This window comes from Lagopus muta, chromosome 6 (assembly GCF_023343835.1).
Source record: "Lagopus muta isolate bLagMut1 chromosome 6, bLagMut1 primary, whole genome shotgun sequence".
Classification (NCBI taxonomy): Eukaryota; Metazoa; Chordata; class Aves; order Galliformes; family Phasianidae; genus Lagopus; species Lagopus muta.
The window spans coordinates 52,070,913-52,097,884 of NC_064438.1; the positions used below are offsets into that span (position 1 = coordinate 52,070,913).

General features: G+C 42.4%; 1 protein-coding gene across 2 annotated transcripts in view; it reads right to left on the bottom strand.

Moving 5' to 3' along the window:
• Nucleotides 1-7,275: 7,275 nt before the first annotated feature.
• NUDT14 (nudix hydrolase 14) overlaps nt 7,276-26,972 on the bottom strand; it is a 52,025-nt gene continuing 32,328 nt past the window's right edge. For both annotated transcript variants that reach the window (XM_048950239.1, XM_048950241.1), the window contains exons 3-5: nt 20,917-20,981; nt 17,162-17,399; nt 7,276-9,183 (exon numbers count right to left, since the gene is read on the bottom strand). In XM_048950239.1, the coding sequence (XP_048806196.1) occupies nt 8,943-9,183; nt 17,162-17,399; nt 20,917-20,981 (544 nt within the window). In that variant the 3' untranslated portion in view covers nt 7,276-8,942. The remainder of the gene's footprint in view (nt 9,184-17,161; nt 17,400-20,916; nt 20,982-26,972) is intronic.

Below are 26,972 nucleotides of genomic sequence, written 5' to 3' on the forward strand. Positions count from 1 at the left end.
GATCCACAACTGCTGCAGGCTCACTGCTGCGATGCAGTTTGCAGCCGTGCACGCACCACGTTGTGAATTTTCACTTCTGAAAATCAGGTCAGCTCTCAGGTGCCAAACGTGGCACTAGAAGTCTAATTTTAGGCTCATGGCTTCTGAAAGCATCCCTGTACATGCTCAGCTCTGCCCAGCTTCTGCAGGCTGGCAGGGAAATTTGCATCAGGGAGGTTTTGCTGTCTGCACCCAGACAGATGCAGAAAGATGATCTGGATAGAGAAGCCTGTGTGAAGGCAAGACAAGCAAAAAAATCCAGATGATTTGCTTCTCAGCACAACTTTGGGGCTGAACCCGCAGAGGTCCATGTGCCAGGAACACGTAGAGACAACCTGAAGCCCCAACCTGCAGGCAGAGGGTCAGGACGAGGTGCACGAGGTGCTGCTGGTCCCAGTGACTGAAACCACTGCTGTGGGCTGGGGGGAGCTGAGGGCTGCAGAACAGGGAGATGGGAGTAGGGATGGAGGGGGCAGGCTGCAATGCACTCACTGCCCTGCTCCCCGACCGTGTCCATAACTGATCCTCTGATGTGACCCCTGGGTTATCTCAGGATGCAGTTAACAAAGTTCTTGTTCACAAAGGACAGCGGTGTGAGTTATCTGAGATGCTGGCTATATGCATGAAAATACAATACTTGGAGCTCCTCGATGCAAAGGGCTGTGATGTGATAGGGAGATACATATTATAGGGTCTTAAATCATGTCTGCAGCACTGATTACAAATTCCCGTAGTCCTGCCTCAGCATGCAGGGGGATCAGGGTCAGACCTGGAAATTATTCCATGCAGATGGACGATTCAAGTGCTCCAAATTCCTGCATGGACACCAGGAGAGGATTTTGCTTATGCTCTGCCTTCATTTTCACTCTCCCTTTTCCCTTCCAGCCCTGGCAGATGTGTGGGACACAGCAGTTTGTATCCAGCCCTTCGCCTCTTTGGTTCTCCTGGGCTGACCTTCAGAGGATGTGTTTTTAATATCATCTCTATACATAAAGGGCAGTATTGCTTTGCCGTAAGCTCTGCTCCTGTGTGTTGCATCCAGGCTGAAAGCCGTGGGACGTTTGAGGCCACTGCTCTGAAAGCATCCAGGGAGGTGCCATGGACGTGAAACAACTTCTGAGCCCTCCCATGCAGACACCAACACCATGTGCAGGGATTGTTTTCAGCTCTTTATCAGTAAAGGGGAGCGAAGTGCTATTATCTGAACACAGTGACTTAAGGATAAAAACTCTTCATGTCTCCAAGAAAACCCTAAGTGCTTGAGGCTCTGTACTGCTCTTCTTTAAATGACCCTTTCTTAAAGAAGACCCAATGGGCATGCTGGAGATGACTGCAGATAGGGGAGCTAATTAGTTTGCAACCTGCAGCTGCAAATATGAAACGTGGGGGGAAGCTGGTTGTTTTACCTAATTCTGCAGCTCTAAAGAGGAAATAATGGCCATGCATTGCAACCAGGACCACTGGGGTAGCCCCAGGGCTGCTGATAAGCAGCAGGGTTAGGGCAGGAAGACAACATCTCATTGCAGGCTGTCACCAACAGAACTGGAGATGCACTCTTGGAAAGAATAAGGGTTCTGGGGGAGAGCGGAGGTAAGTGTGCTCCTGAAGGGAATCCTAGAATGGCCTGGGTTAAAAAGAACTTTAAAGATCATCGGGTATCAACACCCCTGCCATGGGCAGAGTCACCAAACACCAGACCAGGCTGCCCCAAGCCACATCCAGCCTGGCCTTGAATGCCCCCAGGGATGGGGCATCCACAAGAGAGAAGAGATTGTCCAAAGGAGGGCTACAAAGATGGGGAAAGGCCTAAAACCTTGCAGCACAGCTGGGCTTAAGTGTGCTGGTTCAGAGTACAGCCCTGCTGATGGCTGTGAGCAAAATGAGAGCTTTCACCTCCCATGCCTGTAATTAGGCTGCACAGAAGGCAAAATATTCCACGATGACAACTTGAGAGCTGAAAGAAATAGGTCTTAGGCAGACGCTGATTTGCAGGATAAACAAATCAGTTCGGCTCAGGTTCGTCCCCTCCGCCGCTGACGTTCTTTGTTCTTTGATTTAAAGTGTCAAATACAGCACTTGTGCCGCACACAAGTGACAAAAGCCAGGACAGGCCCATAAATCTGCAAGCAGAGCATACACCCAGTGCCCCCGGAGGTCTGCTGCTTTTGTCTATCATCCTTGGGCCTGGAGGAGCTGGGCGCTTATGCAGGGCTGCCGTTCCATAAAGCAGAACTCCATTTTCAGAGCTCTAACAGCTTGCAAGTGAAACGATAGCCTTTGATGCTGAGCTCTCCCAGGATTACCGGGCTGTATTAGGTTGTACAAGTAAGCAGATTGAGCTTTGTTAATTTAAACTCTCAGTCTCCAAATTTGAGGGGGGAGCAGGGGGTGATGAGGGGAGGCAGATGCTTGTCCTGCCCCATCCCATCCCACTGCTGTGGTTTTGCCATTCCAGCAACAGATGACAGTGCTGCCCCCAGTCCCCATCCCATCTGAAATGATGTCCCTCATAAAGGTTCATTTGTGACATGATGTGGAGATGTGGCATTTGGGGACGTGGTTTAATGGGCACGGTGGTGATGAGTTGATAGTTAGACTCGGTGATTTTAAAGGTCTTTTCCAACCTTAACGATTCTATGATTGCATGATTTTATTATTTTAGGAAAGAGCGAGGCCCACAAACCAGGGTCGGGTGCTGGGCCCCTCACTGCTATTGCCCCATCACTCAGCGCTGGGGCATTCCTTGAGGATTGGAAAGCTCAAGTTCATCAAGTCAGTTCAATGGAAGCCACTTGGAAATGAGTTCAGCTGAAAGCAGACAAGGAAATAAATTACTAAGCGATGTCTCCTGAAGACACGTGCTCTTACTGGGAAGTTGAGCTTGGGTTTGAAAGGACTTTGCCTCCTTTAGAGGTCTGTGGGTCCTCTGAGTTCCAGGTTTAAACCGAGACATAATTCAGCCCTTTTAATAATTAAAAGGCATTTGAGTCTCCTTAGTCCAGAGGAGCAGATAAGCAGCTTTCTGAGCACTAAAACTCAGGCTGGTTTTATAAGGGGCATTAGTGCAGTGGTCTTCCAGTGTTCAGTAACAGGAATATTAACGTACAGACAGGCTTAGAGGAATCATCTAATATTCAATCTTTTGGCATTTATGTTTTTTTCAACATCACTGCCACTCAGTGTGGATGCTGCTGCGTGCCCCCAGGCCAAGGGAAGGGAGGCCAGGAGTTGGACTCGATGATCCTTGTGGGTCCCTTCCAGTCAGGATATTCTATGACTATGATAATAAATAGTGCTGAGCGTGATGGGGCTGTGCAGTGTGCTCGTATCTCTGCTCGGTGGGGTTAGGATCTCCAACGACATCCTTAAGCCCATCCTGGAGCTGCCACCCTGTCCCAACACTCTGCTGTCCATACGGTGGGTGATGGCTGGAGCCCCATGCTGGGCAGCCGCTTGCATCAGCCCCGTTTCTTTCTATCTTAAAAATAGGCAGGGAGCCGTGCCATGGGCTGTGTGCTGCTGGAGCCAGGCTTGCTTCACATTGCAGCAGCGCTGGGACTCCAGCCCACAACACGAGGGCAGTGGGATGGGCACCTTTGTTAGGGCCGGGGTGGTAACGAGGAGGATTGAGGAGGTCTCAGTTTCTTTATCTCCTGTAAGAAGGTTTGTGGCATAAGACGATACCTTGCTGCAAGGCAGTCTGGTCAAGTGGAAATCAACACTGGCTAAGTAAAGGCTGATCATCCTGCTTAAAGACTTGAATTAAAAAGCTTTGCCAATCAGCTTTGACTGGTAGAAAAAGGACGGGGCATTAGGATCAGCCACGGGACTGCAGGAAGCAGGACTGTCCCCTCCATTTTTTTGCTTCTTTTTGTGCTTGCTGACACCTCCCATTAATCTGGCTGGAAGCTGAGCTATATTAGTAACTGCAGGGTATTTACACATTGCTTTTGCCAGCAAAAAAAAAAAATCTGCCCATTAGTGTCCATCTAGGAGCTAAATCCTCTGTTGGAGGAGCTGTCACTGCTCTGACAAATAGAAACGCTAATGCTGCCCAGTGCCTGAAAAGCCCCTGGAATCAGCCCTTACTCCTTGGTTATATCAGTGTTATTTTGTCTGTGCTCAGTGGGGACACCGGGATCAGAGCAGTTGAAGGCACAAAGCCAGGCAAAAGCAGCAGGGCCTCCCTCAGCCCTCATTCCCCCAAACTCACTTTCTTCTCAGATAGAGAGGTGATGCATTGGCACAGCTGCCCAGGGAGGTGGTAGAGTCACCATCCCTGGAGGTGTTAAAGAATTATGGAGATGTGGCACTGAGATATGTGGTCAGTGGGCATGGTGAGGTGAGTTGGGGTTGGATTGGTGATCTTAGTGGTCTTTTCCAACCTTAATCATTCTAACTGCTTTCATCTGGCTGGAAGCCCATCTCGCCACTCCCTGCTCCTTAGAGGCAGCGTGCTGTGCTGTCCCTCACCTGCATGCTGAATGGGAAAGGAGGGTTTGAGATACCTTGTGTTTGGTTTTCCTGATCCCATTGCCAAAGAAACACCCCGAAAGTGCAGGGTGGGATTGGGGAGCCCGAAGGAAGAGAGGTTACGAAAGGAGCTGTGGGTTATCGGAGCAAGTGCATTCCTGCAGGGCAGGGCAGCCAGGGCCGCTTTCAGAAAGCCCAGGAGGTGTTTGCACAGCACCCACTGCTCGTCCCAAGAACATTTCTTAAATTGTTTCTAGCACTTTGGAGTGCTTGGTTGTGCCTTGTCTGTGATTACTGCATGAGCGAAAGCCCTTTGGAGGTGGCCGCCATCATGATTACAGCAACGTTCCTCTCTTGTAAAATGATCTAATCAAGTTACTGTTAAATGCTCTGCTCCTCACACCCCCACCCAGCACTCAACCCCAGGAGACACAAGAGGAGCACAGGCATTTGTAGTGGAGTCAGGGCATGAGGGAAGCTGTTCCTTGCTGTCCCTGCATCATAAAATCATTAAGGTTGGAAAAGCCCAAAATCATCTAATCCAACACCCCCACCATGCCCACCGACCACATCCCTCAGTGTCACACCTTCACAGTTCTTGAATATCTACAGTGATGGTGACCCTATCACCTCCCTAGGCAAGCCTGTGCCAATGCATTACGGCTCTTTCCGAGAAGGAATTTTTACTAATATGCAACCCAAACCTCCTCTGGAGCAGCTGAAGGCCGTCACCTCTTGTGCTATCTCTGTTACCTGGGAGAAGAAGCCAACCTCCCATGACAGCCCATTTTCTTCACAGCACAGCGTCCAAAAGGGTTTTCAGAGCACCACTGCTTTTGAATGTTTTATTGGCCAGCACAGGATATTGCACTGTCCAGCAGCAAAGCAAAGCAAGGCAGGGTTTATAAGTGCACGGCTGTATTTACAGGTCTGAGGCAGGCCAGAGAGTTCTGAGCACCACAAATCCGGGCCATTTAGCTATGGACTGACTGCTGCTGCTGCCTTGTAATTTATCTGGAGAGCAGTTAAAGCCCTTGTAAAAATGTGTTCCTGATTACAGAATGAGACAGGCTCTCAAGAATTATACAGTTCCAGGAGTTGAGGAGTAACTTTTGCGGAAGGATTTATATGAACATCGTTTTGGTTTATATCAAGCAAAATCCCAAGTAATCCAGCGCAAGGGAAAACCACCATTGGAAACCTGCTGCAAACTCTACAACAGGCAGCTGCATCCTTCTTTAAACCAAATGTGAGTGGGGGCTGTGCATCCCTGTGTGCAGCAAATCCTCTTTGGTGAGGCTGAGCGCAGAGACAGGCTGAACTCGGCACTGTAGTGGAGGTGAGCCCATCCCACCCCACATCCCTTCTTGGGAACCACAAGAGCCTCATCCCGATTCCTCCAGAACTGCTGCATGCTCCAGGCCCTGGCTCCGAGCGGCTTCAAACAAGCGCTAATCTGCGGAGCCTGCAGAGGGGGACCGAAGGAGCGGGCAGCACAGCGGGAGCCGCACACACAGACTTTTATGGCCACAAAGGCCAAGTCGCACCTGCTGACGGTTGTGAATAGACTTGCAGACAGCACCAGGTGTGCCATTTCAACAGATTTCACAACTGGGCGTGCCTTTCATCTATCTATAGAGCTACGGCCAGGGGATGAAGCCTGCTCGGCAATTGTCCTAATTTAGCAAAAATCCCATTCGGCCGGTGGGCCGCCCTGCGCGGTCCGCGCGCGTTTGAGGAGCAATTATATCGGTTGCCCTTGGGCTGGCCCCAGCCCTGCAGGGAGTTGGGGCACGCTGCCTTTGTCCGCGGCGGGGAGGGATGGAAATGAGGCAGCGGGCAAAAAGGCGAGCGGCCGCCAGCGGGGAGCAGCCCTGCAGCCGCGGCACCTGGCCCAGGATTCATCAGTGGGAATCGTGCTGGTAGGTGCTGCACAAATATGGCAAGGAAGAACAAAAATACACAATATCCGCGTGCTCACAAAGCACTGGCCGTGTCGTTCCTGCCATCTCGTAGTAAATCTGATGATGACTTCGTAGCCACTATTGTATGATTTCTAACAAAGCTCGTTGTATCATTTTGGTATCGATCGATTATCTCCATCTCCCAAAGCCACATCAGGAAGATCAGAGGCACTAAGGTTTGTTATTTAAGTGTGGTCTGATCGATTGTGCTCAATAAAAGAAAGACGCTGATCTCACGGGGAAGGCGGGATGAGATCAGATCAGGTCTTTGTAAGCCGGAGTCAGTATTCATTACCAGCAAATGGGGACTGTGTTTTATTCCAAACGCGGGCTCTCCGTGGCCATATGTGTGGTGGCACGTCCGAAGGATGGGTATGAAATGCAGACATGATTTCAAGATTCCATTAGAAGCACTTTTCTCCTGCCTGGGCTTGGCCGATGTATATCAGATTTGCTCTAATTATGATCTCTGAAATGAGCCCTGATGAAAAAAAGTGGGATCTGAATTGCTCTCGTCGTATTTTTGTATATATGAATCATCCACCATTTGGAAAAAAGTCCAAACCCTTTCTCCTGCATTTTCAAACCGTCCTGATTACTCATAAAGATCACCACCAAAATTAACAGGGAAGAAGGAAAAGGATGAACGTACTTTAAACTCTGTCCAATGGACCGTGTCCAGGGGAGGGCTGGACTAAGCAGCCTCCTGCTCACAGCAGCAGCAGTGTGGGTGAGATCTGGGAAGTCTGGCACTGCCCTCAGTCCTCTCCCAACACTGACACTCCTGGGCAGGCAAGGCACTATTAATAAGTCATATTTTATTCAGTTTTGAAGGCCACAGCAGCTATAGGACACATACTGAGCGCTGTAACAATGCACAACAATGCAGACCGTGCCCTAAAACATCTCCCAGTGTAAATATATCAGACAGACCAAATTGATTTACTTTTCATGACTATTCAGCCCTCGACTGTCCACAGGCACAACTCAATGCAACTGTGCTGAACTCTCATGAGAGGTGTCCAACTCCACAGGCTGCCACAGCTCTCTCCAGTTGCTTTTCAGTGAGCTTTCCTCCCGTCAGCACAAGAGGCGAGCACCAGTTTTAAAGGCATTTTATTTATTATATTAATTTATTATTATATATTATATTAATTTATTAAGCACCTCTTTAGATCTGCAGCTATTTCAAATCACTTCCCTGCCGCACTTATTCCAGCTGCTATGTGAAAGTTTGCACATTCCCTCTACTCGCCTTCTAAAAATACTTCATACCTCCACAGTCCTGCAAGTACAGATAATGCAGACATCTTAATTAACACTAACTCAGTGAATAACATAAACAACTCTGTAATTAAATGTCCTGACTTGATTCTCTCTCATTCATGCTATTAACAGTTTCACGTGACAAACAGTCCACATCTAAATCATGCTGGCAGAATAATATACATTTCAATTAGACCACTTTATTAAATCAAATTGTGCTGCTCAGTATGTCTGTGCAAGCTGCATGGCCTTCAGTGTAAACTGCACAAATGATGATAAAGTCTCTCATTAAAGCACTTCTGACTGCGGGGTTTCAAAGGAGCGTTACTGGAGGGAAAGTCCCACTCTTCACATTTTGGTGATATGGAATCTGAGACGACAGAGAAATCACTTGTGTTAGCCACCTTGGAGTCAAATGAGAAGAATTTGGCCTCTCAGGTCCTGCTCTAGAGGACAAAGTTTGATCTAATTAAGCAAGTACTATCCATTAAACAAACAAAGAAGCATGTGTTCCCGTAGAAACCCCCCATCACTCACCCCACCACTGCTGCTCAGCGTTCTGCTGAGAGCAAACAGACGTACGCAGCCTTACAGCTGGTCTATTGTCAGAACAACGTGTTAGCAAAAGGATTTACAGACATGTTTGCTTATGGAATAAAAGTCTGCATGTTCAGAAACGCAAGCATTTTCTCTGGTACAGGAGCTACACAGAGAAAGCTGTTCCCTGAAAGCTGTGCAGAACTCAACAACATAGTTAGGATATCTGTCACTACGAAGCTGTGCTGCCTTCCCCAAAATATTAGGACAAACAGCTCTGAGAGCTCCAGTGAATACACAGCTGCCAGAATGTACAGCCAACAGCAACAGGCTGGCATAGCAGCTGCACTGTGGCCCTGAGCATCTCTTCAAAACAGTGGTAGAGCAATGCCATGAAAAAGGAGAACCAGGCACATCTCCTTAGGCTTTGACTGAGAATTAACACCTGACTCATGGAGACAATTACTGGCCCCAGTGCAGCTCACCAGATTTTTGCTAATGATAGATTACTTCAGATTTTACTTCGGATTTTAATTCCAAATTTACAGTGAGAATGATTTGAAAACTGTAGCAAGGTGAGTTGATGAAGGCAGGCAGACTTGCAGTTTTCTGTGCCCACGGACCCAGCAGGAGATGTTCTCTTGAAATCAGGGTGCTTTTATATTATTTTTTTGGCAGCTTGGGTGCTATGTTATTTTGGAACCACATGAAGCTGAAGATGACACCCATCGTCTTGGGAAAAGCCTCATCATAAGCAAACTTCATGGAGTCTTCTAAAGGTATCTCTACAACTTCAATCAGCTCTCCTTCCTCAGGTTGGCCACCTCCTTCACTTGTTCTCATCTGGTCTGTTACTTCTGCATAAAACAACGTCTGCCTGGAACCTGTCACACCTACTCCAGACCTGGAAAAAAGCAGAGGAAATTTTAGACAAAAAACGATATCTAGAAACCTGAATCCTTCACTTGGGTCCCGACTCTCAGTGTCATTTAGAGCTTTCAAAAGCAATTTGTTAATATGGAAATGGAATACAACTTTCATGTCAAAACGTCATTGGTTTTGAATACAGTTGCACATTAAATCATTCTGTCTTCAAATATATTCTGCAACTTCGGGGAAACGTTAGTGTGAGGGAAGATAAGAAACATTTTCTTAATTGGTGAACAGTTGTTCTACATACACTGAAATCAACAGAAGTTCTTTCAATTAATCTTGGTGAGAACAGGACTGCGCCATGACTCACACAGATCTACAAACAACAGAGTGAAGCTCCTCAGTGTATCTGCATGCTATTATTGCTACATTTGCTTACTTGTTTTTACACAAATATTTAGATTTTTTACTCTTAAGAAGATTAGGTCCATTCACAGCTGGAATCCTCTGTTTGTGGACTGGAGAAGTACAATAGAAAGGCAGCTTGAAAGTCTTTCTCTATCCTTCCTGAACTTTAGCCTTGACCCAAATGGACCACTGTAAGCTCACATGTATCTGAAGTAATTGTCTTCCCACTAAATTTGTTACAGTGGATTTAGTTGAGGATATTTTAGATTATATCATCTTTCTTCAGCCAGACCACTTGCTGTGCATTATACTTCTTGTTTGTTAATCCTCTATTTCCTTGAGACTATTTCATTTAGATGTTTTTAAATAAGGGATTAGTACATAATCCACTCATTTAGTCCTTCCAAGAAAATATTCACATTGTAATTGCAATTTTGTCATTTCATATGATTACAGGCGACTTTTCAGATTAAAGCTGGATCCAGAGTTCACTGAAGCTATGAATCAGGACTTAGGGAAAGCTGAAAAATTAGCCTCTGTTTTGTTATATACACAGAGGATGCCAAGATTTGTAGCAGTGTTACAATCTTAGAGTGCATATCCATCCCTGCTCAGTCACTGGTCCAGCCAGTCTGCAAATAATCCGACATAAAGGACACCCTATAGCAGGAATCCATTAGCTATCTCAGCTTTCTAAGAACAGTGGCAATTATCTTGTTTGGACAATTAATGCTGATTATTGAAACTGGTTTCTTACATCAATATACACCTCCTTTTCTAAAGACAGGAGTGAAAAAGTGTATTATTTTCCTAAGACCACTACAGACCACTCTTGACTTTGGGTAAGGCATTTCACCCCTGCAGAATCATTCCTCCATCCCTACGAAGTGACAGAGCATCTTAAGCATCTTTCACACTTCCGAGGACTCAGAATGAAGGCTGCTATGTGATTTCAGTCACTGCAATGATGAAACACTCCATTCTCTGTTCTTCCTTTTCTTTTTTTTCCTCTTTTCCTTCTTTTCTGCAGGAGGAAGCAGAAAGGATTTTTCCTAACCACCTAGAGCCAGGTCTGCTGCTCTCTCTGTACAGTGACACTTGTTCTGCAGTTGTTTCTGTAGGAGTATAATAAACATGTGAACACTGCTTAAGATCCCCTCACCATTTAGCTGGGTGACTTTGGTGACTAAGCACACTGTGTTATTTATGCACACGCTCACTGACTTATTGCCTAACTCCATGCCCATTTCAGTGTCTTCATTAAGACACAGGAACATATGCAAGATATTGTAATTCATAAAAGCAGGTAATAGATACTTTCTCATCTTTTAATTTAATGTTTCTTTCTCCAAATGCTCTCACTCTGTCACTCGATCGTTCTCGCATGGAGCTATGTGCAATGCCCTTTACTAAATTAAACATTCTCCAGTATTGCCCACCACTTTCACATTTCCAGACTCTCAGGTATTCCTGTATTCTGCTTGTCCTTAGAAAACTGTAAAAATATCAGTGCTAATTGCAATCCATTTTTTAGTACCTTTGGTTTTTTATACAAATGAAAATTCTGCAGGTCTGCTGCTTCAAAGCCAACCCGAGCCTCCACCTGGATAAAGTAATGAAGTGCTTTAACATGTACCTTGGAAAATGTGTACACATTTCACTGATCTGCGGGCACAGGGAGGAAAAGAGGGGAGAGGCAGAAGGCAAGTGACTGCTAAAAAGGCTGCAATTTTGCTTTCAGGTGTGCTTTCAGGTTTATCTGTTACTAGAAATTTCTTATCCTTTCCCACAGTTATTTTCTGAGCACTTTGTTCAAGGAACTTTGGTGTGCCTTTATTTGTGGTCATATTCCCTTTTCTCCTGCCTTCTTTCTCTATCCTCAGTCTGCAACATATGTTTTTCCTTTCTGTACTATTTCATGCTACAAATAAAATGCCTTTTGGTCTAAAATGAGTTACCTATTAACAGATTACAACAACATTCATTAGCTTTGCATCTGTGAAAATCACAGGGGTCAGCACACCCGAACTGCCAGTGATGGGAAAACTACCCCCCTGACAAAGGTGTCTCCCCTTTTAACACAAGAGAGATGCAGTTTTGGGGGAGGGCAAGCAGGGTCTAAACTCACAGCACTGGCCCTTCAAGCTTCAGCCTCACTCTGTAGGTTTAGCCCCAAGCTGCTCAGACCAGGCATGGCATGGCTCATACTGACCCAGACCTATTACGCCTGGCCTGACCTAGCTCACTGTTCCAGATAGATTCTGATGCGTCTGCATGGTGCCTGATTCTCATTTACCAATGTGGGACAAATGCAAATGATCTATACAAACTGCAGCTATGGTTCCCTGGTCTCTTTCTCAGAAGGATATTCTGAGTTTATAGTTAGTTCAATTAGCAGCTACATGGCTGACAAAGTCTCTGGCAAATCATTAGGGCTTAAGCTCACAAACTCTACCTTCAAGAGAGAGACTTTTAAAAGACTCTTAGCACTAAACCTTAAGCATTGCTTCAGAGATGATTAGAAACCCCCAGTGCCTTTGTCAACAGCAGGTCTAAGAATGTAAGCATGTCAAACTAAGGATACCAAAGCGGTATGGTTCTCATCATAACAATAACTTCAGCTTCAGTTGACTACATCAAAACAAGACTGCACACTGCTGTCCCACATTTCACTTCAACTAAATTGCCCAAACATTGTGTTCAAACCATGCTATTCCTTCAGACCTGTGAACAACACTTGGCAGCATCAGAGCAGCAAAGACGCAGCTGCAGCATTACTGCAAAGTGCTTCTCCTACCCTCCTGCACAGGGGTGGCACAAGGCTGCAGCACAGACACTATCACTCCAAGCTGTTTCTGAAGCACGGCAACAGCAGCTCCCACAAAGCCTTTCTTTAGCTCTTCCCTTCTATCAAATGTATCAGGAAATACACAGCACATGAAAGTGAGCTCACAAAGCAGAACTTCTCACTCACCGAGTTCATAAGGTAACGTATTTGATTGATTCTTAAAAAAAAAAAACAAGCTAAGTAGTTCCTAAAAGCTACAAATGAGATTGAGTCCACCTCATGTGAGTGCCTGTGCTCAGCAATGGGGAGTTCTGCTTCAAACAGGTACACATATGCACATGTCAACATTTGTGAGCAGGTCAAAATCGAAAGCACACACTTAACATTAGCTCTCTCCTTTTCTCATGTCCAGGTGCTCCTCTATTCAAATCCATTTTTACATTCAATATTTCAATTTAAAGGAACAGACAAGCACCTGTGAGAATACAGACAGCATTTGATACCGTGCTCCTCTGTTGAAATGTGAGGAACAAGTAATTGAGATTAACTTATTAACTAACTTACTATCAACTAATTAACCTTCTAGTTAAACTCGGATTTCTGATAGATGGTAATTAATAGCTAACTCTCCCATCTTTCAGTATTTGATAATATATGAAGAAACATCACTGATCTGTTCATATTAGCACAGAAATTTGGATATACAGTGGATACGTAACTCACGTTTACAAATAAATGACAGAAATCTCAGCTATCCATGCTGAAATCAAGAACTACTCAGGCACACAAGATGTACACTGATGAACAGCGGCATGCAGCTCCTATTGTCACTTCTTAAGACCTTTGCACAATTCTGACTTTCTAAGCAGCAGGTGCAGGAGAAAAGCAGAGAAGTAATTAACATAAAATTATATTACATTATGCCATCACCCAACAGGTGTACTGGCAGGTGATCTTTCTAATTATAATGCACTCCGACATTTTCGAGGCCGTTACTCTGTCTGCACAATGACCTGTGAATACAGACCACTTTTACCTCACTGCACACCGGCTAATAGCCACGGCACAGCAATTGGAACATCCAATATTAATTCTGTGAATACTCTCCTTTGTTGTATACTTCTGGAAAAGTTTCAAATGTAGAAAGATTAAAGCAAGTGCCATTATTAATATAGGTAAGCCCTTAAACTAATCCATCCGAGCGTTTTAGAGGGCTGAGAACCTGCAGGACCTATTGTACCCAATTTATATTCTCTCCAACCTCTGAGAGAAACTAAAGATGGAGTAAGGGGGAAAGAAGTTGAATGAGAAGCTCTAAATAGCCTTTCTCCTGATGGGGTGACATATTACTGACGTTTATAAATATTTTTCACGACAACCAAACATTTCAAGAACTGGCAGAAAATATTACAAGATGCAATATTTATGACAACATGTTTAGTAACAACAAAGCATTTCTTTGCCTCAGTCTTGTAACGAAACAAGTCTCAAGGAAGATAGTATCTCAAGCTATGAAACTAACTAAAAGCTTAATTCCAAATGGGATTCAAACTGAAAGCTGCTGGGATTCAATGACAGAAAGAATAATAATAATCTAGTATATGAGAAAGGCTCGTTCCCCCTTTGAAATCTTGCATTCAGGAAAACAAAGCGGGAAGAAATCCCACAGATTAACAGTTCCACTGACAACGGTTTTCAAGAAGCCCCAATTTTCAATCCCACTGCTGCTGTATGATCTTCATTTTGCAGTTGGTCTAAATGGTTCCAATGGGTGTAACCATTGCATCCATGCCATTTTCGACTGAGGCCATACACACAGCTGCCTAGAACTCAGCACACTACGTGTCAAAACATTCAGAATGGAAAATGGAGCCTGCAAGAGTGGATTAGCTGCTGATGGAACAGAAAACAAACTTGCTGTAATGGTGAAATGAGCCTACTTCTATTCCATTTCAACCCCTACTCTGAGCTCTCACCACATACTGTCCATGTCCCTCCCCTTCTCAATCCGCAGAACTGTGTTCATCTCTCTAGCAAAAACTGCTTCTCCCTTTACATTTGTTGCATCTTCTGCTCTCCATATTCTTCTGTCAGATGTGCCTTTATTCAAGTTAGGCAATTTCATTCTCATTACCATGATACCAGGTGACATGAAGCATACAAGACAACTCCTTCCTTTCAGACCAAAGGATGGATCACATAAGTCCTTGCTTGCGTGAAAGCCCTCTCACTGTGCACAGAATTCTGAGCTTTCATCTACAAACATATAGCAGGCTTAGTAATTCTGAATTATATTTCTATAAATATTTTTAATGCTTGCATCAAGGAAAGAGCCAGCAGCTAACAGATTTGTAAAGAATGTGTCACATACAAACTATTTCAGCTGTAACAGGATAATAGGACTGGTGAACAGGAACAGCAGCAAAACCAATGTAACTTCAATTTATTAAAACTTCACTAATGTGACCAGTTTAGTAAGAAATCTGGAAATCACAATGCAGTAGGAAACTGAAGAAACTGAATTTGGTGCAAAACCAGTATGAACATGGCACTCACAAAGTGAACACCACTGTCAAATTAAAGGTACACCAAACAGGATTCTGCTGGTACTCCGTTTAACATAGTTCAATATTTTGTTTTAAGACTTTCATATTCAAGTACTGTGCTCCACTTCAGGCTCCACTTAAGAAAGATGCAGAACGGATGGAAAGAAGGCAGAGGACAGCAGAAAGGATGATCAGACATTGAGAAAGCATTGTCTGAAGAGAAAGGTAAAATCAATGAAGACAGCTTTGCATAGACAAAAATAAAATCAAGAGGAGACATGTTCAAGCAAATACACAGTAGGTACAGATGTATGTCATGTCTGCTGGGAAGAGGGTAATAAATCACAGCCTGGAAATGAAGAACAGGAAAATGAGACCAGATATCAGGAAAACCTTGCTTATAGTAAGGACACTTCAGACTGAATGCTTGGAAAGGCTGTGAAATGATGTCATTTTAGAGAAAGCACAGACGCATGCTTGTTAGAAATGACATAAATCCAGCTGAGCCTCTTCTTTGGAACAGGAGATCCTCCCCAAATTCCTTCCGATTCCATTTGTCAAGGCTTCTCTCTGAACTGCTGCAATGGATCAATTAATAATATAGAGCATCTATTACACGGATCGTTGGGATGACAAATGATAAAAGAATTGTATGACACAACCATTAAAGGCATGCATGTACATTCATGTAACACTTATGTTAATCTCTTTATGTTGATGGCTGCAGCACAAAACAGCATAAACCATTTGGAAAAATCTGTTGCACTTAGAAAAAGCCCTGAAATTCTAGTACATAACATAGCTATTATAGAAAAAATATGTCCTTAGCAGAGCCTAGAGGGACCAATTATTTCTTGTCTTTGCATCAAATGCTCAAGGATCAAAGAAACACACCAGCCTGACTAAAGGAAAAGTAACAGGACGCTGCCAACAGCAAGATCATAACATTTAGAATCAAATTTTAATACACAACACAGTAAGTTGAACAAAGAAACTGTAAAAATATCATCTTTGATGCTTTGGCCTTTTATATGAATCTGAAAAAGTCAGTATTATACAGGATCTTTTGACTCCAGCATGGATCTCCATGGGCAGAAAGCTGTGTCCACATACACAAAGCAAGGCTGGGGAATTAACACAGTAAGCAAGCATGCTTTGCTTAGTCTCAACACAGAAAACTCCCATTGCATATTCTCTTTGCAAGTCAGACTGCAATTAAAAACAAACAGAAAAACCTCACAACAACATGTAAATGAAAAAGACATTTAACAACCAAAAACATACAGCATTTTACTGGGATGAGAACTGTTACTGAGACAAACTTCTACACTGACAACTACAGAAATTATACTCTACTCTTTCTAGTTTGTGGGTGTGCATACAAGTGTACACATCAGTATGGTACAGCCCACCAGTGTAACCCAGCATAGGAAATGCAGTAGGACAGTTTTTATTCATCAATCTGGAAGGCACTGTTTCTTCCAGCAGAACATCCCTTGGTTTAGTGTCAAGGAGCTGTAGGAGGCAGCTCCTGTGATTCAACCCCTCCCCTCAACAGAAGCACTGCTTCTTAATCCAGCAGGAAATAACATTTGCCAGGATTGACAGCTGTGGATTTGTATTCAATTCCCAAATTAAAAACCAACGACAAGGCCTGGTTCAATGGAGATGTCAAGCAAAATGAAGAAAAGAAAAAACTCGCAGCATTCTCTGTAAAATACAAACATACATACATGTTGGATACCAAATGCTGGGAAGGAGATACAATGGGATTAGAGCAGAGTTTCCCCTGAGTTTTTCTTTTCTTTTTCTTGAAACAACTCACATTTTCTATTTTTCTTCTTAAATATTATTTTCTTCTTACACATTAGAATCTATTTCAATAGTCATTTAAAACGCTGCAACAAATGACACGTAAAAACCTTCACCATTAAATCATCAAAATCTTCACAGATGACATTAATTATCATTCCATTCAAAGATGCATTAATTATGCTCTAAATATAATGGCAAAAGTCCTCATGCTTCCACAAAGTCACATGAATAGAAAATCAGAGCCCACTGTGTGCAGCTTGTATCAGAATAGTAAGAAGCAGAAGTGGAAAAAGACTGACCCAGTACAGCAGTGTAGCAAACTGCTCTTAGAAGCTCATTAACAGTTCCAACACATTGCTTACATACAGGAACAGGGAGCATTAATTCACACTTAAGCTACTTCAGAAATCGGTGACACAAGAAAACATGGTGCTTTACTTGCTGCTCTTTACCTGTAGGAAGTGATCTTCTTCAGGTTTGTAACAGGAACACGATAGCCACATTCTTCTAAGATCTCCTCACAGGCAATTTCTTCTAAAGAAAGCTGTGGCTTGTCTACGATGCCAGCACAGAGTTCATAAGTCACTCCTACCACTGCAGGTAAGGGATCCTCCAGGCGGGAGAAACTCTCCTTGTCCTGCTTCTGGAAGAGCTGAGGATGTTGCCTTTCTACTTCACACATGTAAACAGCTTAAAACAAACAAACAAATACATAAGGAAAAGAAACAAGAGGGTTCTTTGAGTTTATTCGTATTCAAAGGACAAAACATGCAGACTACAAATATTTGGGGCAGAAAGTTATCATGAGAGCATGTGAAAGCAGCAAGTATCTGGTGTGCTAGCTATTAAAATAATGACACAGAGAGAATACAACTTTAGAGAGCAAAGGATCTCCTCCAACTTCTGTAAATTTATTCTTTGAGCTCTATTTGTGCCTTTATCATTTGGGATGAGGCCATGCACATTAAAAAGGAAATCTAGCTCATCCAAGAAGTCTACACCCCAGAAGCTCCTAACAGCTTCCCTTCGTTAAGCAATGTGGCTATCAGGATTTAATTTAAAGCCGCAGTTATTTTGCAGGAAAGTTGGGTTGCACATAATGTACCATGTGCACAATGATGAGTCTTTCAGCCTGTCAACTCAGCTGTTATTTAGAAAGGGTATGAAAAGCATGTATGTTTGTTTGGAAAAAAAAAATCCCCTTTTGAACATATAGTTCCTTGCACAGATTCCTGTGCAGAGTTTGAAAAAGACTTCTTGAATTAATCTACAAACAGCTGCCACTGTAATGCACTCCTATAGAAAGTGCCAGATTTTAGTCCTCATTTAAGCAAAACCTCTCACCGATGTCAACTGAAATTCTGCCCAAGTGAAAAGTGCAGGAATGGATGTAAACACAAAAAATCATTGTTGACAAATCCAGATCCTTATCACTAAGGTACCACAGCAACAACTTTTCAAGCACTTTCTAAACCCCAGAAATTGGTGCCTGAAATTCCACCAGGCTTCTTGTGACAACTCAGAAGGGTTGTACAAGAGATCAGGTCTTTGTGGGCGTTGTTCAGATCAGTCTGGACAGAAACATGAGGTGCAGAAGTGTGCCCAAAATTCACCTTTGTCCAGAACTCAAGATACCCAAAGCCGTCTGTAGTAGGTACATTTAGGGCCTTGAGATACAAGCATTTAAGGAAAAGCAGCCTTCATTTTTTAAGTTGATAGACACAAGTAGAGCTGTTTTCTTCTTAAAACGCAGTAAGGAGGAGGAAACAAAATCCTTGAAGGGTGCTTACTGTCATTAATACACAAACTTTTAAAAGCTATGAATTACCATAAAAATGACAACTACTTTCAGGATCCCTCTGAGATTAACCCAATACTAGTGTTGCTTTGTGAGTATGGACGTATCCTTATCAGTACACACAAAATGGAGCAAAGCATACATTCCAATAAAGGGCTTAGGCACCAAACCAGGATATAGGTAAGAGTGTGGGAATGGAAATACGAAACTGTGATTACAGTAACTCTCTGTTGTAAGGCTGCTGAATCCCTGAAACCCCTTCTGTCATTCCAGCAGGCACCTGCCATCCTCCTTCTCCCCCAGCACAACTGGGCTCCATGTAGATCAAAGTTATATTCCTAGAAGGACCCAATCCAGCAGTCCTCTTCAGAGAAAAACTCTGGGATATGCCAACATGCTAGCACACTAGCAGCTTTTCTCTGTCAATAAGGAAGAAAACAAGCTGTACTAATCACTTCTTTCAAGAGTCCAAAAATCAGTATTCAATCAAGCATGGACTCACTACCACCAGGCTTGGAAAGGTTTGGACTGAATTTCTCTCTCACACAGAAACAAAGCCTAGAAGATCAAGATGCCTTAGTACCAGGGACCAGAGTCCCTCAGGCTTCTCTTGAAGGTGGAGAATTGACTGCACAAGTGATGCACCCAAGGTCCTAAGGTAACAGATCAAACATCAGCCTGTGGTCTACTGGCTTAGGTGCACTCTTTGGATAGAAGCCTGAGACATTCCTCTTCCTCACTGCAGGCTGTTTGCTTACTGCAGAGGCATGAAGAGTTCAGAGGGCAGAAACTAGAATACAGAGTTCCTCTTCCAGCAGTTGCTCACTCACTGCTGCTGTGTCCTATTGCTTCCTCATCTTCTGATGGCTTACATTACTTTGGTCAGAAACAGCCATTACCATCACGAAGCTTCCTCCATCCTTGACCTCTCACAGGCCAGTCAGATAAGCTGCTTAACCGTTAAAATCACAGAATTGCAGGGGTTGAAAGGGACCTATGTGAATCATCAAGTCCAACCCCCTGCTAAAAGCAGGTTCCCTACAGTAGGTTGCAAAATGATCTGTTTGCAGCCACATCAGACCTCTGCTAATGCTGCATAAGGAAATGTGGTGGGGATGTATGTACAAAGATGGACAACTGCCTTCAGAAACAGCACGGACTTAAATGGGAAAACCTGATCAGCACACCACACCCCAAGGCAAGGCAAGCACATATGTCATCCACCACACATGCAGGGGACGAGCCTGCTGCCTGAGCTGCAGCTGTTTGCTTGCAAGAAGAAAGCTGTATTATCATCTTCCGTGGGATCCTGAGAGAGGCAATGAGAAGCCTTCGCTTTAATTTCTGCTCGGAGAAACAGGCATCAACGCAGACAGTAACCAGCTGATGGAAATAAAATTACAGTGCTGTGAGTAACAGGGGGACATGGTTGCATTGACTGAGCTGCTACAAGGTGTTGAACTGATCACTGGCCCCCAAGGCCAGGTTTGACATCCCCATGGAGATGATACAATGGACATTACTAAGCATATATCTATGCCAGCTTCTGCTTAAGATTGCCTCAAAGAGAGCAACAGCTACGTGAGTGATTTTACGCAGCTGGCAAATAAAAAGCACTGAACTACTAATAAACAGATAAACAAATTCCTTATAATATAGTGCTTCCTGAGAAATAAACACTATTATTACAACAGTGTGGCACAAAACTGAGCCTGTCAATCACTGCTGGTAAGTAAGGACAGCATGACACCACCCCAGAAAGTTTCCAATGAAGTCTATCACAAACAATCTTGAAATGGTTTCTTAGCAACAGTCAGTGAAATATCTTGTGAATTTTTTAATTTAAGATTCAGACAATATGCATTTCATTTTTAACTTCCAAAGACTAAATATTGCTTTGCATAAAAATAACTGATTCAAAAGCCAGAAAATACAGTATATTAACTTATATTCCTAATAATGTCCCATTACATGAAACTGTTATTGTATGGATGAAGCTGATTTTCTCATATTTTCAGTTTCCAAGTGTATAACACATAAAAAAACACAAGCTACTTTAAAAAAAAATAAGGACCATTGCAATTCTAAACAAAAGCTGGCAGCTAGGTAGGTCAAGAATCAGCTTCAAATAAGAGTAACTCATTGCACGAGCTGTTTGAAACGTCCCCAGAAGAGGACAAAGGCATTCCCAAAAGCAGGGTGTGAGGCTACCCTCATCATTCATTTCATCTGTAATGGAAATTTCCTTGGTTAGAAATTCCAACTTGCTGAAAAGGGTGGGCTGCTGCACAAAGAACAGAATATAGAACAAAGATTTTATCACCACAGATGCACCAACTTTTAACTGCTAAATCCTTAAAAGCTTGCTTCGCTAGAGAGCAAAAGTGAATCTAAAAAAAGGAGGATTACCTGGGCGGAACTGCTTCACCACTACAAAGCACTGCCGAGAAGTATTGAAGATCAGGATCGACACGCTAGGGAGAAGATAAAAAACACAAGATCAATGCTTTACGAAGGATACGTGCAGCACTATAAACTTACATCTTGTGAATTTCATTTCAGCTACATAAATACATAGAAGAATTATTAAACCACAGTACAAGATCCTTGACAAAGATCCATCAAGAGGCACAGATAATGGGTCATGTTTCCAAAGCGCAAATTAAGTCACTTTTGCCTTCCGTTGTGCAGATAAAGCAATCTGCCAATTGATTCCTTCTTCCCAACAACAAGAAGACCCAACCTAGTAAAACATCTATTTGATAGCAACAAGTCAAAAATTCCACAAAACCAAGACCATTTTATTCCCTCCTATAAGGCTCATATTAGAATACTCTAATTTTTAAGCACCGTCCAGCCCTGAAACCAGACTTCTGTATAAGCACAGAAGATATCTGATCTGCGGCCATTTGCTCAGCTGGGCCTTAGAAAAAGACACCACCAACTTTGTCCAGACTTAAATCTGGAGTGCTTTTAACCGCTACAACATTCTATGGTTCAAAAGTCAGATTTTAACCTTTCCCCTGTCCTCCTGGCTGTTTGAAATCCCTGCCACTGGGAAACTGATTCCAAGATGCCCAGAAAGTGTGGAGGATTGATCCTCCCTGCTCTGATCTCCAGTCAAGTTACTCCTACATTTTACTAGTTAAAAAAGTTGGTAGCCCATCAAGACCTGCAGAACAACTGCATGTTGTGCTTCTTCCCATAGCAGCACTCTCCCATTTGTTATGCCTCACCATACGCAATTGGAAATTTAATTCATTATTCTATGAAGTCTACAAAGGTTGTACTGCAATGGCAGATATGCAGCATTTAGTCAAACTTTCAACTTTCCCTGTAAAAGAGCTGTGCATTTATTTTCATTATTTGATTTTATAACCAAGTAGAGATGACAGAGTAACTGCTATTTGATGATTATTAAGAATATATGTTAAAGCTTATTATAATAATATTTAAAGAGCAAACAGAAGAGGGAAGTCCAGATGCGAGCATTTATATTCACACTTGTTAAAGATCAGTACTGCACATTGATGGTGAGATGCCATTTGTAGGCAATTTTTAAGCAATGACTTTAGCCTTTGGAGCTGTTGGAAGCAAATCCTGAGCAACAAGCAAAAAAGGTATTACTTCTGTTGAATACATATATATACATACAGCTGACTGTAATTCCAAGACAGAGCAAATTGCCTGAAAGAAGAGACAGCAGCAGCCCAGAGCTAAGGGGAAAGGGAGTAGTGGGGACTTCTGAAGAATGCAGTTGTCCTTTCCCTTTCTTCACTCCCATCACCCCAGGCCCAATTTTTCCTTTGGCTTTCCTTCTTCAGCACGTCTCATTAAATAAATCGTACCAACTCATTAAAAGTGGCTCAGCTATTAGACATTACTTTTTTCCTAAGAGTCAATCACTTGAGATTTTTATGGAACAGATGGGAAAATTAAAAACAATCTGTCAGAATTAAGGAACAAGATCAAATTAAGCTGGAAAGGAGTAGCAGCAAGTTATTACAATTGTCTGCTTCTCACACCATCTTGAGATGAGAGGGTACAGAGATGGCACAAATCTGTAGAACTTTCTATTTAATTACTTTCAATTTTCTGAGAGACTGACAAACAATTCTGAACATAAATTTACATTTTTTAACAAACTGCAACGTACAAGTTCTAATATTTCATGCCAGTTGAAGAGCCACAGAGGAGAAAGTTCAAAATTAAATACTTTAAGATGAGTGTCACTCTATCAGTGCCATTTGGTATTTTTTATTCCACAAGAAACAATAAAATGTGAAATATTTCCACAGGTTACCATGTGTATAACTTAAGAGAAGCCAAATGAAGTATTCAGGACAGTTATCTGAGTACGGCAGAAAGATAGGGCAAGACTGTTCCACTGATCTAAACAGAAGATCCCCATGACCACTGCTTTCATTGATTTCCCTAATGCAGCAGTAAGTTTTAGTCATTTGGTCTGGCCTACAAGATTAAGAAAGCACACAGACTGCTCCAAAAGTAATGCTTCCTGTTCCATTATGTCAGCCCACAACACCAGAGGTCGATATTGGTGGTATGGCAGCAGAGGATGAACCTTCCAACCAATATTCCATCTTGTTGACATGTGACAGATGGCAGCAGAGGGGCAGGCTGACAGAATGGAGGCTGACATGGAGGTGCATATGGAGCAAAGGTGAATTGAATTCCTCTGTGCAGAAAAAATGGCACCCAATGGCACCCACTGACATTCATTAATGCTTGCTGAACATTTACAGAGACCAAACAGTGGATGTGAGCACAGTGAGGCAGTGGGTGGTGTGTTTTAGCACTGGTAACAGCAACAGTGGGCCACCTCCACTGGTACAGATATTTTTACGAGCACAGCTCTTGTTCATCACAGGCAAAAACGCATATCTAATGGTGGTGACTGCTGAAAAAGAGTGTTTTGTAGCTGAAAATTTGCTCTACCAAACAGTGTTATTGTGCTCTTTGTATCTACTGTATTTTCCATGGAAAGAAATAGGAGGCAGTACTTTTGGAGTGACTGATTCCTCTTCTACCATTAAAAGAGTGATATCCACCTAAATACTTCCTTTATATCTCAAAATACCCCTTACAAGAATTTGGAAGATGCCACAGACCTGAACAACTCCTCCAGGTTCTTCCTTCCATGAGCCTAGCACAGCTCTGTATTTACTGAGCTTACGGTAATGATGCTTTACGGCGTTTCAGCAGAGCAGACATTGATAGAGAAAAGACATTACAGCTCCACATGCTCACAGCTGAGGAAGGCAGGTGATGCCTCTAGAAGCAATGTAAAAAACCATGGGGTCTGACAGCAGCAGTGCTGAGGCAGGGAACTGATGATAACCAACATGTTTTTAAAGCGTGCACACACATACGGAGGGACAGAAAGTTAATTCTTTTGAAACACACTCCAGCCATTAAGATCAGTAAATGAGCTTTGCCAAAGCTACAAGAACCAGTACGTCTTGAGATCCAATACTAAAAGCATGCTTTTTTTCCTCTGATTTTGCTGAGGTTATGGGCTTTCCTTCTTGATGTTGCTTTTTGGGGATAGGAAGAGAATTTCAGCTTGTAATCGTTGGCTTTGTAATTTCTATCTGGACGGTTTGTCAGTTGTTGGCCCGGGCTACTGCTAATCCACAAGCAACTGCTAACACTTACTAATTGCTTCTCATGAGACAAACTTTTAGAAGGCTTTAATAAACAAAGGATTCATTCAGCCTTTCATTATTCTTACAGTGACTTTATCGCCTACTTTACAAACGCTCACCCACAAAACAAGTAAAATGCCCAAATAAACCCCAGTTAAATAATAGCAAAGAAAAGGACAAGATTCTCTTGTGTTTCTGTGAATGAAATGAGGCTCTCAAGGCTGGAGATGAGGCTTTTTAAAAGATAATCTTGTACTAATACTACAGTATGCTAAGTAATTGATGAGGTAATAAGGGCAAAGAAATTGACCTTTCTTTAATCATCCTAAGAGGAACTCAGGACCCTCCTTGTGCAGGTGGGAACAGGGTATATGTGTATGTATGTGTCACACAAATAATTCTAATCAAAACTGAATAAAGGAAGATGAAGCACTTAAAGAAAGACTGGCATTAACATGGAAAGCCAGAGCTTTCCCAACTATTAACCAGCCACTTCCACCTCCTTTTAAAGGCTAAAAATCTCATAATTAGTTGAAAACCTGTAATAATCTTTGTGCTGCTTGGAAATGATTATGTTCCATAGAGGAGACTGCAGGAAATAATGCTATTTGATTAATGGGAAAAAGAAAGGAAAAGATAAAGGAGACAAAACCTCACAACACCGTCAGAGCCCGTGCCAATTCAATTCACATTCTCAAAAACAATGAAAACAGAACAATGAAAATAAGATTCATAAAAAAAAGAAATACAAGAATGGCAAGCAGGAATAAAAGTAACTGATTGATTTAATCCGTCCCTCCCCATTCCTTATCAGCATATTTGGTATTTCGGATACAATCAGAAGAAAATAAATGCAGTGTGCAATCACACAGGTATTTAGAAAAAATGTACTCATTGCAGCTGGACAGCTGTGAATATGAAACATACATCTAGCACTTTGTCCTTATATGGCCTCATAACGGAGCAAATGGGAAGATTCATGAAACGTTCAAGAAAGAAAGGTAGTAAGAAAAACAATCCCTGGGATGCGATACCATTGTTTAAAGCATCAATTTATTTTTGTTCTTAAAGTTACGTGCATTAAATTTCTGAACACAAAGCTGACAAACTGATCTTTCCCACCACTTCCTGTGTCAATTTATGACTCCGATCAAAAATGATTTTAAGGGAGGATTCATCCTTCAGGGAGACCTTTGTCATCCCAAGTTACTTCAGAATTATTTGGGGGGACCATGAGAAAAGCACTGCATGCATCCTGTGTTACTTCTGTAATCAGATGAGCCATCAACTTCACAGCTGCACATCCCTAAAATTTACAATACACAGTATCTAAAGTGCTGTGTTCTTTCTTTTATCAGAAAATCTAGAGCACCCAGTGTCTTAAGCCAGAGGAAACAGCCCATTTTCAGAGCAGACAAGTAATAAAGCTGTACCCTTTGATTATTCTCCAGTGCAATTCCTCCAGTTTCCCAGAGCTTGAACTATAATGCAGAGAGTCCTGAGATTAAACGTGTGTGCTCGTACAATCTTTATTGGTCTATTTAAGTCTTCCTTCAAAGCATTTTACATTTTTCAAAGGCCAACACCAATCCAATTGGCTACTTAAAATGCAGCCTATTACAAAAGCAAAGCTATAAGCTCCCGACAAAAACATTCACCCTTTCATACTAATCACAGATAAAGTGGATTTGGCAAAAGATAATTGGAGATGCCTAGAAGACTTCTGTATTCAAATAAAATTTGAATGCTTTCTCCAATACAATTTAGATATTTATTACTAAGTGAAACCAGGATTAAAGTGGCAGGATGCTTGCGCTTAAGGAAATTAATGTTACATTGAAAAAAATCAAAAGGAAGGCAGGTTTCAGTAAATTGAAGTGCAGCAGGAAGTTGTTTGTGGCACCATAAAGCAAGACATGTATGTTTGATTAATCATCAGACTTGCAGAAGAATGACTTAAGAAGTGCTAACAAATCCATATACGTGCACTTCTAAAACAATCTCTGTCTAATTGTAAAGTAGCAATTAGTACCCAGGCAAAGAACAAGGCGCAGAACAACTTGTTTGGAATAAACAATCCTCCCAGCAGGCTGTTTTCATCTAACAAAGGAAAAAATAGAAAGTAAGTTCAACTGCAAAATAAATGAGACATCAAAGCCCATTGCTCTCAATAACATTCTTCAAGAGTCGTATCTTGGCCTGTATCCCAGGATACCCTTGGAAATGAAAAACTGCACCTCAATGGGATTCTTTCAACAAAATATTTTAATAAATAAATTCAGGCTTTATGCTAACTCGGTTAATTAATAAATCTTTGTGGGCACTAAGCATAGAGTAAGTCAGAATCTGATGGGCTTTTGTTCCAATTATTAATTATTTGTGAAACCAATGTTTACAAATGTTATCACATAATAAGACCACTAAATGATCTATCTAAAAGGCAGAGGTATGACTTCATTCTAAAAAGGCAAAAGCCAAAGGTTTAAAACAATTTGAGAATCCAAGGACAGCACACAGAATAAAAAAGCCAAGCATTCTGCCCAAGCTAGGAAGGGATAAACCAGAAACTTTGTTTCATACCTGTCAAAAATCAAATATGAAGTGAATAGCAACATGTTCTCAGGAACAGACGGTAAGTCTCATCACCATTAGTGAGAAACAAATAGAGAACTCATATTTTACCAACTTTCCCTATTTCTAGAATAATCAGTTTAATAGCTCCCTCCCTTCAGAGAGATATTTCTAGATAAAATCCACAAAATAGAGGCACTCTAATTAGAGAAACTTCCTCGTTTTCAT